We start from the raw sequence: 20,517 nt of genomic DNA, 5'->3' as shown, positions 1-20,517 counted from the left end.
TACTTAGTCATATATAGCACATGAATGCATTATAAACAAGAAGAAATAATTCAACTGAGCTGCAAAAAATATGCTTTGACAATCTATCCAATAGTAAAACACTAACTTTCCATATACTCTTCTTCCCCCTTCCCCAGTTTTCAAAATATATGACTCACCACTTTGCATTATTTGGAGTAAAGTTAGTAAAGAAAAGTAACAATTACTTCTTTTTCTGCTAAAGTCAGTCACTTATGTTCCACTCCAGCAAACATAGCTAGCAGTGACATAACAGCACCTTTAGAAACAATGTTTTAAAAATAGGTCAAACATGCAAACGAAAGGCAACTCGCAGACCCTTACAGAGCTGAGAACTTCTGCTGCCAGGCGATTTCAAATTTACCATTACAAAGACAGAACTTAAAAGACTTTTGACAAAAAATGAGACCAAGAAACATAAAAATTTTGAGCTCAGGAAGACCTTAAAAATTATACTCCTAACCCCCTTGCTTTCTTAAGTGATCTAATCCTGTATTAGTATTTATTTTTATGTCTGTACAAGTAACCTCCAATTTCAGGGGGAAAAAACACGAACGCCCTTAGAGAGATTTAAGTACAAGGCCACACTGCTGTGTGTTTGCTAGGAACAAATATCTTCTAAAACTATCAAGAAAAGCAGTACATAGTCACTGCTGCAGTGCAAAGCACTGCCCTTGAAGACACAATGCCCAGTTTCAGGGTCGGCCTGGCAGCACAGAACAGCCCACCCAGCCCAGCACCGTGTCACCAGCACCTCTTGCACATACACTAACACAATGGCTTTCAGACCTAACCTTTCCAGTCCTCTTCAGAAAACTGGAAGGGTCCTAATTCTAAAGGCCAGGGAGAACCAGTAGGTCACCTAGCCTGGCACTCGGTACGGCATGGGCCAGAAAACGTTACCCGCTTCAGCCGCTGAGAACACATTCAGCTGAATAACCAGTGGGATTAGATTAGGAGAAAATCCTTTCCTGGAAAATAGGAGAAATTCCCTTTCCAGAAAATAACCATAGTGTTCTATACCTCTAGGATTTTAACACCTTAAAAATTCAAGCAGTTGAGTAACTCATTTTAGAAAAAGTTAACAGCTGGATCGGACACTGCTGCCTCTACTCTGCACAGCTGCTAACTTCATGAGAAATTTCACTGAAGTTATGTATGCAACCACATTCAGAGGGGAAAAAACCCCCCACCCAACACACAAAACAAAAACAACACCCAAAATACCTGCCCCATAACATTGACAGATCTGGGACTGGGTCCCAGAAAACAGCAGAGTGCACGACAGATAACACGGTCAGCTGCTCCTGATGGATGCCTCCTGCCTGGCTCTCCAGGGTGTAGGCTATCTGCCAAACGTCTTCCTCACTGGAGCAGAACACATGTTGTAGCAGAAGACAACTTTGCCAGTGTTATTTCTTTCAGAAGTCAACCATCACTGTTTTGATCAGTTATGCCAAAGGTGGGGTGGGAAAAAAAAAAAAAAAAAATCCCATCGCTGAACAAACAGCAGTTTACCTAACCAGCAAATGAATGCCCGTGACTCAGTACTGGCACAATTTTCACACAGAGACCACTTTACAGTGTTGAACACATTCTTATTATGGCTGTACTGTTTCAAAATGTCATAATAGCTCTGTTTTTTCACTCATTTGTAAACAAGGACAACAGCTAAAGGACTAGCACAGTCCACTCCTCACTCACTGTAAACACACTAGCTGAAAGCAGGAGGGATGATGGAGGGATGGTACATACCAACGCCTACCATTGCCATCATCCTGGTCACCAGATGTTGCAATTAGGAGAGCACAGACACCTTACTATTAACAGGAGCTTGTAAAGCCTTAATAAAACAGGTTTCTGCCCCACTACCCACTTACTAAAATTAGAATGTTTTGCCACCTACTCTAATACCACAGATGTCAAGGTGAGAGCATCTATGCAGGGCCTTATTTTTGCCTGTTTTGCTTAAGTTACATTGTCGGACTGTTTTTATATTCATGTCCCATTGTCATCTCTGTTACAAAACCAGAGAGATCATTATTCTTTCCTGCAAAGGAAGGTTCACTGCTGATCTGAAAATTAATAGAGCAGCTACTGAAATCAGAAGCGGGCTTTTCTTTGCCTCTAATGAAACCAAAAGCATCACGTACTCTGAAAACACTCACAAACACCTGCCACTAGGACATACTGCACATAGTCTTGTCAGAGATTAGGTATTTGCATTTATCTGTGAGCAGTGACATACAAATCTAACTAATTTACCAGAAAGCAAACAGGAAGATAGGCCTGAACAATCAAAATAAGTTGATTGAGTCATTTTCTAAAACACAGGTCTAATTAAGTTTTAAAATCATTAGGCTGATTGCCAATTGCATTTGAAATATGGATGCTTCTGAGAAAGGAAAAATAAAAGAATTTAATACAATGTGCATATCCCAATTTTTATCTTACCTCCATGCTGCTGCTCCAGCCCACTTCTTGATTTACCATATCCATAACTTGGGGGTATTCTCTGGTAAGTAGATGGAGAAGCAGGAGGTGAGCAGATAGGAGACATTGGAGGAGACTTGGGCTCCTATTTCAAAAACACACAAACACAAAATGCAACTCTGAGACAAAAAAAACACCAAGTAATCCTGCACAGTGATCCGAACGCATACAGCACAACAGGTAAAGAGGCGGCAAACACTGCAGTTCCCTCAGGCCCTTTATTTCCAGGAAAAGGCTCCTCAAAAAAAACAAAAGACAGAATTTGGCACAGAGCCTTCTAGGGGTAAAGCATGGCAACGCCATTGCAAAGCTTTACAATGAACAGTGTAAAATATTTTACTTCCAAAGATGCCTGAAGAAGCATATGTAGAAGGCTTAATGTGAGTGGGTATCTATGAATTTACTTAACACATTTAGTGTGAGTGCATTTTGTGGGAGAGCATTTTTCCTATTAAAAAAAAACTTTTAAAATAAATCTCTGAATCAGTATTTTAAGCACTCTGTGGATCTGTAGGTGTTACTGGGTAACCTAAAGCTTTCTCTTTGCCTTGACTTACAGAGATAGTTTAAGAGGAGGATGTGATCCCGAAACAGTTTACTGAATGAAACGGAAAATACCGCACAACACAGGTAACCTAGACTGAGCCAGGGGTTTGAGGGCAGCATTCCGCTTTAGTGTCAGTACACACAGGCAGACATGCTGCCCTTCCCCATCCTGCAATTCCACCTGTGTATCTTGTCATCAGCTCACTCCTGCTGGCTGACCTCAGGCTGGGAATGTGGTTACTCATGACAGCACCGTGGTGCGATACATGATACACGTGTGCATGCGTTAGGGGAAGATAAAGAACCTGCCACCAGGCACTTACAGCATGACTGATACAGTACCAGAGGAGAAGGTGTCAGGCCTGGGGAAAATAATGCAAATGAAGGCTGAGCTGTGAAGCTGGTTGTATCTGGGTAGGTGCTCCCAACTCTCCTAAACACAGGTGATGCAAATCTCTCAGACAGATTTACTAAATCATCAACTCAAAACAACGGATGCTGGGACAATGTTTCACTGAGGACGGAAGAAAAGCAGATCTCTTCTGGACTACTCCTGCGGAAGATTAGAATGGAAAAAAAACAAAAAACTGGTGGCCTTACCCTACCCAGAAATACTGACTTGTGATTCAACACCTTTTCTCCAACTGAATATTCCTGTAGTGACTAAGGATCATTCCGGCCATGAGAAATCACTTGCTTTCCTGTTCTATTTGCCACCTCTCTCCTAGTCCTCTCCAAGAAACAGTGCTGGACTGTGTAGGAGGACAACACCGAAAGAACTTGTACCAAATATTACAGGGCTGACAGATTTATACAAGCTCATATAAAGAAATTCCCTTCAGGGATGCAACTGGGATGCATCAAAATCAGAGCACAGCCCCAGTGGGGAGTATCTGCATGCCAGGAGTTCATCTCCTGTCTAGTACTGCAAAACTGAGTAAGCCCATGTGAGTGTAATCATTTACAGGAATGGACCCAAAAGGAGGATGCATAACAACATACTGGCCTGAAGGAGACAAGCCTGTTACCTGTTTGTCCCCTTCATCTGTTCTTTTGTAGGAATTTTTTTCCACAGTTGCATGTGGAACCTGAAATTTAACTCCATGGAGTTCTGCTGGAGTTCCGTAACGTACTTCACTGTCATTTTTCAGCGCCATAAACCGTGGCAGAGGCAATTCTTCATTAAAAGAGAGAAAAATTCAGTTGAGGCTACAGAACATTAAAAGCACTTTAAGCAGTATCGTCTTGTAAAACCAATGAAAAGTTTATTTATTTAAAAGACTACTATTTGTATTTTGTAGTGTTTATAGTTGTGGGACTCCTGTGATTATTTTATGTCTTAATAAAAATGTGACTGTTAGACAAAGCTGCATTCACTAGCTTCATACACAATCTCCCCACGCAAAAAAATAAGCCTTGTGCACGTTGCTAAAGAAAGCGGCAAACTCATTTCCTGTCAAGACGTTGTCCATAATGAAAAGAATAGCTTCCCACAGAAACTGTGGAACTGATGAATTAATCAGGATCACTTCATCCTTGATGCTGCCATCATAAAGGGAACAAATTACAAATGGGAGGGTTCAGACACCACACCAAGGCCTGGTGGGACAACTGCCTCAAGAAGTCCCATGTCATGTCTGCTCTGCAGAGCAGAAGAGCGACACTTCGTCACGCTAAGACAATTCACAATTATTTTGAAGAAACACCATTTATTTTTGTGCAGTCACCCTGAAATTAATTAAAATTAACAGAAAGCTGAAAACCCAGCAAAGCCATACATCGCCTTGGTATATCAGTTACACCTATAGCTACTACCAGGAAGAAAAAGAAATCAGCTGGAGTTTGGTACATATTACTCGCCTCACTCTAAAGGTACTCATACATTTCAAGAGAAAATGTAATTAGCACTGGAAGCGTTTCAGAAGTACGATATAAATACAAGGACTGCAAGTACCCTTCATCATTCAGATTCATGGATTTTTTGCAGATGCTGGACTTGTAAAACATACACAGTAAATCTCACTTATTTCAGGTTTCTAAATTAGTTTGTTGGATTTTGTTTGGGGGTGGGGGTTGGTTTTTTTCTCCCCAAATTAACATCCTTAAAAAGGACGACAATGCAAGAGACAGCGCACCAGCTGTCTGTAAGGAAAACAGACAAATCCAGGCTGCCTTGCTTCACCCCTGGTTTAAATTCCCCTTCCAGCAAGGCACTGAACCAAACCGTGCCAGCTGCACCTGATCCTCTCCACTTGGTTGGGAGCTCTGCACTGTGGGAGCTCAGCTCACACAGGTCTGCACACGCTCGCCAGCATGGCTCCCCACCTCGGGATGGGGCAGACCTGGGACACACACACACACACACACCCGCCCTCTAATATAGGTGAGTGTTCACATTCCATTGCCCTTAGCAGGGACAGCAGAGCAGAAGCTGTGCTGGGACCAGTGACCTGATCGCGAGGTTATGGGTACGTCCTGCCCCCTCCCTGATCTCGTGGCCAGTTGCATCGCTGCCTTCAGCAGGATGGTGGCAAGTACTCCTGCCCACAGCACAGCCTCACAGCGTGGTTCCAACGCCCACCTGGGATATGGGGGCCAAGGGTTGAAACCTGGTCAGCCTCAAGCCCTAGTGAAAAGCCATGTGTTTTGAAGCCTAAGCCCTGCTGAGGAAAAGCATGCATCACCAAGGCAAGAACAGAGGCCCTTCCATTTACTCACTATCAAGGTTTCACAGCTAAAAGGGACCTGCTTCCTCTCTTCACCACTTTAGTTTGATAAGCCTCTTTAAGGAGCATTTTTTGCCATCAAAAACGGTACATTTAATCTTTCTGTCAATTCATTTGGAAGAACAAAGCTGTTTTAAATTACATCTACACATTTTCACACCTACTGATAGGAAGCATTAGGGTTTTGTCACCATTATGCATTTACTTCAGCAGGTTTATTTGCTAAAACAGATGAGTGTTGCAAGCTGCCCTGCACAGAGGGACCCCTGATCTGCCCACGTTCTCCGCAACATGCCTCCACCCAGAGCAGCTATCACCCCCCACTCCGGACAGCTGTCAAGACTAGCGGCTGAAGGTGAGAGAGAAATGCATCCCCAGTACTGATCAGCTGTCATTTGTGCCATTCCTTTGGTAATGCCTTTCCAGAGGGGGATGTCATCTCAGCTTTGCCATATGTGTAATTCACTGCAATTTTCTACCTTAGAGACTTAGACTTAGAGAATGTAACATTACCTTCTACTCTCTGCTCCTCAAAACACAATCGTTTAACAGACACATTAGGAGAAAAAGTTTACCAGCACAGAGAGCTGACAAGCTCTAAAGAAAGTGAGAAACAAGTGCATAGTGCTGCAAGGAAAATTTGCTACTTACCATTCTTAATGCTTTCAATCCGTACTGGGAACCCTGACTGTGCTGCTGCAATTAACTTCAAAGCAATATAAAATTGAGCAGGACCAAAATAACCCACACGCTTGGCTCCACAAACTTCTGTAATCTAAGAGAAGAGACGGGTTGTTGGTTAAATGCATTTCGCTCTTCCAGAGAATGTAAACATCTCTACATAGACAAAGAAAAATTCTTTAGAAATGCAAAATGCTTTTTGTTGTATTTAAATTTCTATTAAGCATATTTGTTTCAATTCTGGACACTGCTGTCTGATCACACTCCCCTTAGCATGTCAGAGATAGGTAGGTAGCTGCTAAGCTTTTCAGAAGCATTGCTGGTTAACACTGCTATCCTAAAACAACCCTGGGGTTTTCATACTACATATGGTTTTAACAGCAGGTGAAATGATAACTTATTAAGGTCACTGTCCAGTAAAACATTTCCACTGCAGAAGCTATGGTATTCACAGAAAACTGTACTTTAATATTAGCCCTACAACAACAGTTCAGACAATTACTGTAACAAACACAACAAGAAATACCCCATCACACCGCTTGAGCCAAACACTGTTGTGAAAAATTGACACTGTCCTAGCACCAAAGCTTGATTTCTATACATACTTCACTGTTTGCTTCATTCAGCCACCTCTATGAAGCAAACAGCTCCACATTCCCATGCTCAGACAACAGCTAAACAAACAACAGCTGTCTGCAGGTTTTAAGCACAGGCGCCAACTTTCCCATCCCTGGAGTTCCCAGATGTTCACAAACAAACCTCAGCCGAGCACTGAGGTTAGAACAAAACCCTATTCACTCTGGACATAAAGGGAAGCCACAGATTGTTTTCCTGAAAAATACACCTAGATGAGCAATATCTCCTGGCTGGCGAGGTACACCACCCGTGTCCAGGATGACCCCAGAGCTGTGTCAGTTCTTCATGGGTAAGAGCTGCTCTCTGGAAAACCATGTCTGTGGATCGCTCCCACGCTACAACAGCATGATGGAAACTGTTTCGATGTCATGTATGAACAAATAGCGCAAATGAATATTCTATTTTTTCTAATACATTTTTATATGTATATATACACACATACACACACAGATTGGCAAAATGTCAGCTGAAACTGTTACTGAAGAAACCAATGTTTTGGAACAGTAATTCCTACAAATCAAAGACAATTATCTTCACGCAAACTTTTTCTTCTCTGGATATGGCTTCTGCTTTGAGCGAATGAGCTCTGGCTCCCTTCTCTTCCTGCAAATTCTAGAGATACATGGCTTAATTTCTTGACCACAAGACATGTCAAGCAGCTTGCTTTTCTCTTACTGCTTGATGAAAAGGGAGATGATTCTGTGTATGAGGACAGCTTCAATTAGCCAGCAGCATTTGTCAGTTCCTATCTTCTACATCATCCTTTTTTTCTGAAGTCACTCTGCCCTTTTTTTTTTTTTTTTTTTTTATCCCCCCTGCCCTATCACTGGTCTTACTTCTTTCATTTACCAAGTGCTCTGTATTTCCACTGGAATGTGCCTGAGATGGACGGTGCCAAAGCATGATTAGGAATGGGAGCACGCTGGAGAGGGAGGAACAGGTGTAGGGGAACTCCTTGGAAGAGAGCCACGCTCCATCCAGGACATGAGAAGGCACCAAATACAAGTCAGTGGATGGCACTATGCATGCATAGTGTGGCAGGGGTCTCCCCACTGCCATAGGGGGCAACACTGTCCACCGTGGGGGTCCCACTGCCCCAGCAGGTGCCCCAACAGCAGTCTACCAGGGTGCTGTGGCAGGAGCTGCCATGGCAGGTGGGTGCCCGCCGTGCTGTGGGAGCAGCGCCTGGCTGCCTGCCTATGGCAGTGGCGTGCTGCCGCGGCAGCCCATCACTGTGCCAGCACAGCTTTAGGAGGCTGGGGAGGGAATCGGTACCACTTCTGAACTCCAAAGCAGGTTCCTTCCCCTTGTCGCTGGATGCTCCTAATTCACTCGGTCCTGCTGCCCACACCTCCCACTCCTGCACGCTCCTGCCCTGCCAGCAGCCCCAGCTCTGCCCGATGCAGCAGCGCAGAGCACAGGCGGTGGGGTTTGATGCAGCACATGCAGCCATGCACCACGGCTGTGGCCAAGCTGGCTCCCCACGGGCACAACCACCCGTGCACACCAGACCCCGACAGCAGAGGGGACAATGCTGCTGTGGCAGGTAGGCAAGGAAGCCATCAGCTGGGGGCTTACTGCACGTCCCAGGCACACAAAATTAACAACCTGGGGAGAAGATGGAGAAGGGCCACAACCAAGCTGAAATTCAATCTGGGTGCACAGCCCCGGTTTGCTATGGGAGAGTTGGTGGTTGTTTTTTTTTTTAAAAAAGGGCAGTGCTAAATAAGGCAGTTTGCAAAATCCAGACATCTGCCGGCACACAGGTCCTGCCATGGGGGAGTGCAGGTGATAACCCCCTGCATGACCCACAGCCAGTGCCTGCGATGGCAGGTGCTGTGGTGCAAAAACAGCACGTAAAATCCCTGGGTGTAAAATCCCGGGGTGTATGAGCGCTCCCCTCCTGCCCCAGCACCCTGCGCTTGCTAGCACAGAGCAACAGCATTACCATGCTCTGCGTTTCCCTCTCACCAGCTGCTGGAAGGAGGAAACACCGAGCAACTGGGACTTTCACATAGGGATTTGAGATGCTATCATCTTCCTGAAAAGATACTGAGAGTTAATTTTCCATATCTTTTCTATACTTTGAAATATTAAGGTCACTGAATGTTGTAAATGTTCTGCTTGCTCCTCATACGGAAAACATGAACATTTTACTCTGATCTAGCAGATGAAAAATTTCTAGCAAGGATACACCACCTCTCAAAAATATGGTGTTATTCCTAAAGTATACTAACAGCCAACCAACCTGAAACTGTCTCTTTGTAATTTTGCTCTTTGACGGTAACGACAGAAATATATTTTGTAGGCACAAGCTTCTCTCTGTTATTTGTGCAACTAAATCCTGATCTCTTTGTTAATGGTTCAGAGCAAAAGATGCAAGCTGACAAAGCAGCCAAATTTTTTTTTACACAATTAATTGTGGGTATTCATATAGATTAATTGCAGGTACAGGCATTTAGGCTTACCAGGTTCCTTGTACAGTTAAAGGAGCAGGTACTGGGTTCCTTCCAGACAGCATTTCATACTATCTACATCAGGACCCTGATTAGAGCTGCTAACAGGTGCAGCCCCTCTCTCCAGCAACCACAGAGGTAGGTGGCAGATTAGCTTTTATCCAAAATTAATTCCTCAGAACATGCTGTCTGCTCAAATTTCCACAGCAGCTTAAACTGAATACTGCATTATTTTTTTGTTACCCTGTTTCACCTTTTTCAGGGTCAGTGCATATAGCCTCTTGATGGGCAGATTACATTTAGTGATACGCAATACTGAAATCGAGCTAGTCTGTGTGATGTACTATTAAGACTCTCCAAGATTCATCTGAATTAAAGGCATTGTATATGAAAAAAATATCGTATCACATTCAAGCTGAAACTAGGCTCTAATAAAGCAGAGAGCACTTTGGAACTAAGATATGTGAAAATATTCCCTGAAACACAGGGGAAACATCAATTCTGCTTTCATTAAACTGATATTTAAAACCAAGTTCTTTCTGTCCTTTCCTGTTGTCAGTTTGGGTTGCATTCTTTTCAGCAAGCTAGCAAGGCAAGAACAGGTAATTTCTACTCATACACTGCTAAACAGACACACATGTAAATCAAAACAACTTGCATACCTTGACATTTCAAGGGAGTTTAATACAAAACTATTGGTAATCAATTTTCATTGCATTCTTTTTAAATATTCTTCAGCAGAAAACTGTAATCCTCCAGTAACAGCCAAATATTGAAGAGAGGTTTAATGAAGAACATGTTGGAAATAATTTTTCACCGTGGCAGGTTACAGGTGCTGCTTGCCAAATCTAACCTCAGGATGACAAACGGAATTAGTCAAAAACTGATCTATTCAACGGTTTATGAGGCAAGAGTATGATGCTGAGCGAACTAAAACTGAGTTTACATGTACTGCAAGATGTAACTGCTTATATGAAACAATTTCACAGGTCATTTGCCAATTAAGGAAAAATGTTGATTTTGTACAACATGTGAAAACAAAATTTCTCAGAGCAGGATGTAAAGCTGTAGTGTCTAATCTCGTGTTTGTTCTCAGTCAGTCCTGCAACAGCATCTCCCAGTTCAATGGGACTGCAGCAGGTAGCCTTGAAACACACATTCTGTACACAAATTGCACCACCTTCCCTATCAAGCAGCCAGAAGAAGGGGAGAAAGTGCAAGATCTAGATGCCTGCACACCCTTCTGACATGCCAGAAGTTTTTCTATGGTTGTAAAAATATGCAACATTTTGGGAGGTGGAGGGTGTGGAAAACCCAACAAAAAAACTGCAAAATAATTTCCAACTCATCAACATTAAAATCTAAAATGTAGCTACAAGCTGTTTGGAAGACTGGCTGTTTTAAGTCACCATTCTCCATGCAAACTTCTAATGGAAAATCTTTACATCTTGAGATGCTGGAACACAAAACAGATTTTTGTATTTATTATCCACTCACTGCTCTGCTCTATCAGCTGACAGTGAGTGTTACTTTTGTAATTGCTCCTTGAAATCATCCCACATGAAGCAGCTTCTCCCAGCACAATCTGACATTGTTCCAGCTCTCCCCAGTTCTCTCCAAACAAGTTTCCACTGCAGTATCCAAGAGCACTGACCTTGCAAACACCCTGGGCAGGTCTAATGCAGATTGCAAAAGCTAAACTTCAGGAACTGAACATGAGCCTAGAGCTGAAGTTTCTTTTCCGTAAGTAGGAAAAGAGATAAAATCAGACACCATCTACTCCATAATCCTACAGACAGGCTGAAATGACCATCCTGCAGCCTAAAGGGAAAGGTTAACAGCTGTAAGGCAAAGGTAAAGCTGGGAGTTTTGCTTTTTCATTCAGCCATCAATGCTGCTACAGCATCCCCTATATCCAGCTGGCACACAGTTTTTGTCTGTTCTGCCCTCCTATTCCTACCTGCCACATAGATGGTCACTGCTTGGCATCTGTGGGCAAACCCAGCCCAAAGGTGCTCAAACCTCTGTGTGGGTTGTGAGACTCTGTGAGGAACACGTATAAGCTGAATGCATATTCAACTCATTCAGAAAGCAAAAGAAAACGAGCATCACTGACTCCAATGTTAAAGCAAACTTTCTCACTGCACTTTCCATCTCAGCCCAGCCCCAGAAAGCACAGTTTTTCTACTTGTCCTTCCTCAAGCTACAATGAGGTAGGTAGAAAGATTTTCCAGTTCATCAACTGCCTCTGTGTTTTAAGGAACAATTGGAAAAGCTCCTGCCGTGAGCCGATGCACACCTTGGCCAATGCTCTCTGGAGGACAGCCAGCCGTGATCCCACAGCTTGGTCCTCAACCACAGAGCAACCCCAGGCTCCCTTTTGGATCAACCACCCTCTTGTAACAGTTTCAAAGACAAATATTTGCAGCAGCAGCTTATCAACAGCTTATCGCAAAATTGTGTCAGGTATCTGACCCACTTCACCTTTTTTTTTTTTTTAAATTTGTGTTTACAGAGCCTTTGATCTGTTTGTTACAGACAAGTTTTGCTACATTCTTAAACAGGTATTTCTTTGTGAACAGATCATTGTTCAGATATCTGTAACACTACCTGGAGCCTGGGGCTATTTCTTCATTATTTAAAGCAAAGTAGTAACACACCCTGGATCCAGGAGGATTACTGCCTGGGAAGGCAACAGGAAGAGGAATGTTACGTGCCCAGCTGTACAGAGGAAGAGGCTCTCCTACGGCTTAGGTTCCTTAGCTCAGCTCCTTCATATCAGTGGTATTCGTGTAACTTCATTTTATCCTGTCATCCTGTCTTTTAAAAACAAGTGTTTTACCCGCTTTTTACTTTTTTAAACATCACTTGAGATGCTTACTGAAATCTAGCTATTTTGAGCAAGCAGGGTACTGACATCTATAAACCAAAAGGAATTCAGAACAGCTTAGTTTATGGAACAGGAATATACATAGTATATTTTTAAAGACCTAACTAAAAAATATTCTCACAGTGTAAGCGCCGTATGATCATTGCTTCATAATAAAGAACACCATAATCTTAACTTGCAAGACAAGCTACTAATAAACTGCCAAAGCTTAGCAACCTCAGTTGACACAGCAGTAAAAGCAGCAGAGAGCAACCGCATCTGTTAGGCAAAAACCTGTCAATAGCATCATCAGGGTTTCATCAAACTGCCTCCTGGCACGACCCACTCACGAGTGCGCCGGTGCTCCACATGTCATCACACCTCTGTGCATCTAGGGGGAAAGCATTCACCACAAAGAGACGTAAACGCTATGCCAGCAGCTCCAAGCAGAAGATTTTATCCCAACACCAAGAACTACAAGGCTTGTGATTCAGTGCGTGCTTCCACGCACATGCACACATGGCCACGGATAGAATCACATGAAATAAACACTAAACCAATTTTCAAACAACTCTAAGTCTCACATTAAAGCTTAACGGCAGAAGTCTTTAATATACTAGAAAACGTCAGTTCCTGAGCAGAGCTTAGAAGAAACAACACACCAACACAATCGTTTTCAATCAGCGAAGAGCCTTGTGCACAAGCAGGGCAGGAGCAGTGCAAGGCTCGGCTGAGCCCTCTCTTCTGTACAACAGAGCCAGCTGCAGATGCCTACGGAAACGCAAGCATGCGAATCACGCAGCACTTCTCTTCAAGTAGGAAGACTGGCAATGCCAACATACCACAAGTTACAAAAAATATCGATCTGAATTGCACAGCTACCAGGACATGTGCGTCAGCATTGTTAATCAAAATATTTCAATTATTAAGGAGTGTTGGGTAGAAGCATTCTGCCAGGGAATAAAGGCTGCTGATGCATGCCAATATTTATAAGCACTGAAGTATACCTGAAAGAAATCTCATCTCCTATGCTAAACCTTTTGTCTTTAATATACAAACGCTGATGAATCTTTTATCTGCATGTGGCACGGAAAAGGTGGACACTTTCATCTAATGTCAATCTTCTTGGGAGGTTTAAGAACCACCATTCCTGAGAAATATTTGACAGCCTCCATGCCAATTGCTCCATTCACAGCAGCACTGACTACAGAATTAGGTCACAGGTTGTTATATACATTTGCTGATACTTCATTCCATCTTCCCTTTGAAAGAAAAACCTAACATCATTTTCAGTAAACACATGCCTTTAGAAATGCATAAAAAACTTGCAGGGGTGAAAAAGATGAAGCAACTTATTTTCAAAACCTTCTTGCCTTTTTCTTCTCACTATTTGGAAAATGAATTCTCTGAGAACAGTGTTCATCCACCTAAACTTGTATCAAACTCTCATAAAAAAATTATCCAGGTCAATAAATAAAGCTTGTGCCAATAAATTTGTATAAGATTATGCATGAAATTTTAGTAAAGCTCCAAGTTAACACTTGGAACGCAAAAATAAAAAGCCTGAAAAGACTCCAGATTTAAGAACACTGCATAAGGAGACCAACAAGCAGTACAGATTTTTCTAGAAGTATGAGTCCACTTATTCACCAAACTGCTTCACATTCTTTGTGGGTAATCAGTTTCTCAGCATCTGGATATGGAAACACAGATATTCAGCAGGTCACTCTCTGAAATGCTGCACACACAGCCTTGCCAAAATCACTATTAAGACCTGAAATCCCATGGAAACCTGCAGAGTACACAGAATTGCATTATGGATGTTTAATCTGCTTTTCAAATCTTACTGTAGAAACAAGGGAGTAAGTATAACGTCCCAAGTAAAATGGCAAGTAGAGAGCTGTCACACCACTCCATCCAAACAAGTAGATTGCACAGAGCTTCCACAGGGCTTATCTGAATTTTGCTGATGCAAGTCCCTGCCAAGAGCATTTCATTCTCCTGGACGTGAGACATGAGTTTCATAAAGCCCATCCCACAGATGGTTAATACTATGCATTTTATACGTTGCAAATACAGTTCTTTAAAGGCATTAGTTATTCCAAGGATTTCTGTTCACTTTGCTGCTCACCTCGCCTCTTCCAAGAAGATATCTAGGGACATAACACAGAGAAGGTCCAGGATGTGACAGAAGAGAACCCAGACCCTCCAACTCTTGCCCATTCAGTGGAAACATTATCCTGAACCCCCTTACCCACATAGCAATTGACACTGCAGGAGGCGCTTGATGGAGGCAGGATATAACTATCCACACTGGAATTTGGCCAGGGCTGGCACTGGGCCAGGCGAACTACACATCTGTTCCTAAAACTTTCATCTTCTAGAGGCTGAACTGAAAACAGTATCTAAACCTTACTACTACTACTGGGAGTGAATGGAGAGCTCCTCTTTAGTTCAAGTGGAAATGCTGCGTTTTGCACAAAAGCTGCACCAGCACCCTGTGAGAATGAAAATACAGGATGATTACAAGAACATGAAAGGACAACACTATTTTTATCAAGGACAGATTTTAGAGAAAGGTAGCGTACATATCCTTGGTTTTTTTAGCATTTTAGACCACTTCAGCAACAAAGCTGTTAATTATTTCAAGGAATACTTTACACAAGCAGCACATCCTTTAGCATATTTTCATCTTGAGAGTACGTTACTACACTTACTATGAACTCCAATGTATTTCAATATGCTTATTTTTTTAAACCTATTCAAAACACTGTGTGTATATATATACACACACAAAACTGAAATTAAATGTAACTAGAAGCTCAGACGTAATAATCAAACCTTTGTAGAAAAGGTTTCTGCAATCTGTCCAAGCCTTTTTTATAAAAGGATGAACAGTCTCTCCATTGCTGCAGTCCAGATACAGACTAAAACACATACCCTGAGTTTAAAAAAAAACCAATCTAATAAATGAAAACACTGAAATTTTATAATGGAGCATGAAGCCATTTATAATGCATGACTCCTCAAGCCTGCTTAAAAACATGTGACTGAATCTTACAGTTTGTTACTCATACTAAGAATCCTTACCCCACCTTTTGTCAAATTTCAGTCTCTCAGCAGCATGCTACACATTGAGAAACCAATGCTTGTTTTGGAAAAAAAAAATCCCCACTGACTTGGGTTGAAGTGATTTTGTTTGTTGAAGTCAAAATTCAGTTTGAGTATTACTCACACAAAATTCCACTTCATTTTTATACACCATGTTGTTAGACAGGATTTACCTTATTATCTGAAGAAGCTTTGTTGAATTTGAAGAATTTGTTGAATTTGAAGAATTCTTTGTTGAGACTTCAATAAATAAGCTAGCTTATGAAGCTCAGCAGTACAAGTCTGTTTTCTTCTCATGTTAAAATACAGTCACAAAAAATCTTCGGTAGAAGTAACGTAGTTGGTGAAAACACCTCCCCATCACCCATAAAGCAGCTTGCCTATCTCACCTAAGGTGCAAAAAAGTAACTTGAAACAGCTGAAAGCCACAGGCTTTATGCTTCACAGTGAGGAGATAACATCTACTGTGGACACCACAACGTTTTATGAATAGACAATCAAAGCATCTTCTCAAAGAGACTCTTTTAGCACATAAGGAAAAACAACAGAAACAACTGCTACATAAATGCTAAAGTCAAACTACAAAGAGGAAAATGGGCAGAAAGATGTCTAATCTCCCTTACAAATGTATAAAAATTAACTGCTGTCAGAAGTCTCTTCCGATACTTCCACAGCCAAAGCTACGCAAAATATGGACCTTTTCAGTCAAATCTTTCTTTTTTCATGTTTAAAAAACTTAATTCTGTCCAAACACTGCTAGGGGTGAATCCCGGAAAACAAAGCTATTTTAATTTGCCACCACCATCGAGAGGTCTACAGGACTGCCTGCAGATGGTACCCCAGTATGCTTCTGCTGCCTCTACCAACAGCTGCCTTATTATTTCCACATTTCTTTGCAACTACAAGGAAATACTTCAGGAGTTTCACTCTCAGATGCTATGCCAGGATAACTTTACAATCTGTTCCATTTGCAGGCATTTTCACAGCTGAAAGCATACCAAGAGCAACCAACAGCAAACCTCATGACAATTACTGTTATCTTTACGCATCCAGGCAAAAACGTTTATTTACTTATTTTGGAAAGCAAACAGTATTTTCTCCTCATCAAGTGCACTTCTACTTGTTGATGGGACGCAACTCCTCCAGCCACCATCGCAGTCCTGGTGCACCAGTCACACACATCAGCCCAATTAGATGTAAATAAATTCTTCATCTCGGATCACAATCAAACATGGCACCTCGCTCGCCTTCCCTCTGCACGGGGACACGACACTCGGATGCTGAGCCCCACAGGCCACGATTTAACTCAGTACATCTGTGGGATGAAATTGATTGTAGATGACGAGATCAAACAGACAATACATAAAGCTGACTAGAAAGATTATAGAAAAACATCTAACTTTTATATTTTTACGTTTCAGTGACAGCTCACACCATGACAGTACAAGGCCTATGAGGAAGTTCAGACTCTTCTGGCTTTGAAGTTTCTACGTAAACATTAATTTCTGCTGTTTGAGATCTAGTACACAGGCTTTTACACCAAATAATGAGGTCTGGGAAACCAAAAAGCCACAGACAGCGATGGGTCAGACACGGTCACTCCAGCCGCTGGGACAGGCAGTGACCAAAACTCTCCTCTCAGCCTTCACCAGTATTTTACCTCATGTTGGCCAAGCTCTTCTGGCCATGGGCAGCAGTAGCACCGCTGACGGCAATCACGTTGAGCCATCCCTTAACGTTTCCTCCCACAGACCCTTAGAAAAATTCACGTCCAAAACTCAAGAGACACCCGCTTCTCCTTCCCGCACCGCCAGCACTGCAGCCCTGCCGCAACGCCCCCGGCAGCGCAGGGGACAAGTGGCAGGGCAGCACCTGAAAGCACCTGCCCGTGCAGACCTCCCCCCTCCACAGGCACATGTCCCCTCGTCCCCTCGTGAGGCTTTTCAGCGCAGTCGGGAAAGCCCCTCACTTGGAGGCACAGGGCTAAAGCAAACATCGCTCAAGCTTTGCTCTGAGCTTGGCTCAGCTTTCCTGTGATTTTTGGGATAAGCCCTTCCAACCGCAGGCAAGGTAACTGTGGAAGAAGTCTTCCACTCACCGCTGAAGGAATCTTTAAAAACAAGCAGAGCTGCTGACCCTACACTGGGCTGAAACGTGACTTTTCTGCTGCCACGCTGAGCTGTGTGCGTAGGTTGCATGACTGCCATTAGCTCCGGCTAACCATGGGATCCCCGGCCACCCTGCTAAAAACCCAGTTGGCGCTGCCCTGGCTGGTTCCCAGGGAAGGTGGGCAGCTCCATGCCAGGGCAGGGGGACGGACAGGCTCCTGGAGCACCTCCCAGCGCTTCCACACACAGGGCATTCCCAGGGCACGCACCTGGGAAACATTCCCAGACCTCACCAAAATACAGCGACCCAAACCCAACCTGTGACTGATCTGTAGCAGAGCTGGCTGGAAAAATATAGCAGCAAAGTTATTAGCTACAGGTTTCTGGATTTCACTGCAGAAAGCCTGGCACGTGGATCAAAGCAGGATGGCCTCTCCCATACAAGACTGTTCCCAGAATAATTTTTCTACAAGACAAAACTCAAGTTAATCCCTCTGGATCTATTTGTTTTCAATGGGTCTTGGTTCCAGTAAAGAAAAATAAGAATAAAGCTTTTCTTATACATTGATGTCTAACATATGATTTATACCATCCACCTTTTACCACCAGATTTTTTAACTCTGGCCAGTGCAATACAGATGAGCGCTTCAGCAACACCTTTACGCTTGCTTCCATTAGCCTTTCCTCTCCAATCTTTAATTAATGCTTAAAACAACTGTAAGACCCAAATACCATGATATGCAAATAATGCACCACTTAAGAATCACAGCTCTCTTGCAAAAATCTTCCATAGCACTACACAGAGATTAGTATCCAGGACTAACTTTTAGTAACATGGGTTTAAAGGTTCAGCAAACTATTCAGCAAAACAGAGTAGTTTTGCTAATTTTTCTTAACCCAAAACCACTCCTAAAAATCAAATTCTGGACATTATAAAAGGAGACCAAAAGTCATACAGAATGCTTTAAATTATCTTTTCCAAAGTCCCAGAGGGAGCAATTGATTAAGCTTGTTTTCCAAGTCTTGGTAGCAGAGTGAAGATTTGTGCAATTTAAAATTAATTGACATGTTATTAGGAGCGCTGCACTCAACTGAAATGGACATGATCCGCTGACAGAGAGGTAAGTCTGGAGTGAAATTCTGTAAAAGGATTTTCTAACCACCAGGTCGAAGGCAATTTGTGTGGAACAGCTGAGGCTGGCTCACTCTGGAAAGACAAAAGCCACTAATGGCGCACCCTATTTCTCAGCTATCACAGATGCTGCATGATCCATCACGCATCACTGCCACAGTGATTTCTGTTCAACCTTTCTCTCCCATCCTCAGATAAAGAGAACAATAGCATAATGTATGCTTGCAAGAGACTGTCAAAAATTGCTTTGGACTTCTAAGACTTCAATCAAATACCAAAAGTATCCTTGTAACAGCCCTTTCCCCACACCGGGTACCTGCTGCGCCACACCAGGGAACTGCACAGGCTCGCACAGCTGAGGGGAGCAACCCAATGGCTCAGATTTGCAATAGGTATGCAAATCCCCATTTAATTTCTAAACTCTTGGCACAACTTTCAACAAACATTTATGGCTCAAAAGAGCAAATAAGTAAGGGACAACTTAACGCACTGGGCAGCGAAAAGACTGCTGATTTATTTGACTCTGAAGAGATGGGTAAAACAGAGAGTGATCCGTGCTTGCGATTGCATGCTGATTTCAGATCTCCAAAAGGCACTAATGATCACTGCCGGAGACATACACCACTATCTGCAAAGCAAGAAGGAAATGTCCAATAAAACCTTAGCGATTTTCTTCTAGTAGTGCAAATCTCACACAATGATTTTAAGATTTTGCACCCTTTTCTACACAAAACACTACCACTGTTTCAAAAAATAATCCCTATGTCTGCACTCCCTCCTCCTACACATTCACAAGCAACATTTTGCCATTTTTGCACTACACAAATGAAGGCTTCTATCCCTGCCTTTCATTTCCAGAGGCCAATTTTATAAGGATACGAGCATAGCTATTTATAATCCAGGTCTTATTTCACACAAGGTACATAAGCTAGCGCTTATCTTTAAGCCTGCAAGAAATCCTCCTGCAATCAAACGGCACAATTCGCAAACCAAGCATCACCCGCGTTTGGATAATAACCGAAAACAGGGCGATAAATCTGCATTTGCGTTAGGAAGACAGCTCTGTGCTTCTCTTCACAAAGCCTGTTCTGCTGCAAACTAAGTATTTACAATCTGCTCTAATAATGAATATATTAAGCAACTATTTTGCATTGGTCCATCATTCAAGGAAAAGTTGCTCAGCAGATATGCACCGGGAAAGAGTGGCCATGTACCAGTTCCACCCACGGCTGTTGCTGAAACACCTTCTCCAGTTGTTGGCACAGTGACATGGGCAAGAGGAGCTCACGACGTACTGGAAACATTAAATTCTTCAGTTTCTCAATTCCTTGGTCTTAACGCACAACTAATAACATGCTTGCTTTAATATACCTTCATTATTAGGACAAAACACACAGCAAGCAAGGCATTTAAAAATATTAGCTGCAATGCTTTTATGACTCTTTCGCAGGACCTTCTGGAGTTAATCTAGAAAAACAAAAATACATCTGTACACATTACTACATACTCAAATTAAACAGGATTTGCAAAACTTTGTTGTGTGCAGCTTTTCTAAATATCTGTCCATTTTTAGCATTACTTTGCTTCAATATTGAAAATTAGGCCTGTGCACCAATGCAGTGAATGAACTACTTAGCAATCATTTTCCTTTTCAGTTGCTTCATTTTCTTTCTTGTTCTTTAACATTAGGAAGTTTTATATTTAGGCAGAAGTCTTTAGGCAAATTACTGCTTAACGTAAA

General features: G+C 42.5%; 1 protein-coding gene across 1 annotated transcript in view; it reads right to left on the bottom strand.

Annotated features, from left to right (window-relative positions):
- REPS2 (RALBP1 associated Eps domain containing 2) overlaps positions 1–20,517 on the bottom strand; it is a gene marked incomplete at its 5' end in the record, with an annotated part of 103,679 nt that overhangs the window by 60,834 nt on the left and 22,328 nt on the right. The window contains 3 exons of the mRNA XM_055801958.1: positions 2,473–2,596; positions 4,086–4,234; positions 6,435–6,558. Coding sequence (XP_055657933.1) covers positions 2,473–2,596; positions 4,086–4,234; positions 6,435–6,558 — 397 coding nt within the window. The remainder of the gene's footprint in view (positions 1–2,472; positions 2,597–4,085; positions 4,235–6,434; positions 6,559–20,517) is intronic.

Source organism: Falco peregrinus, chromosome 4 (assembly GCF_023634155.1).
Source record: "Falco peregrinus isolate bFalPer1 chromosome 4, bFalPer1.pri, whole genome shotgun sequence".
NCBI classification, from domain to species: domain Eukaryota; kingdom Metazoa; phylum Chordata; class Aves; order Falconiformes; family Falconidae; genus Falco; species Falco peregrinus.
Note: the sequence above shows the minus strand (reverse complement) of the source record. Positions and strands in the feature narration are given on the sequence as shown.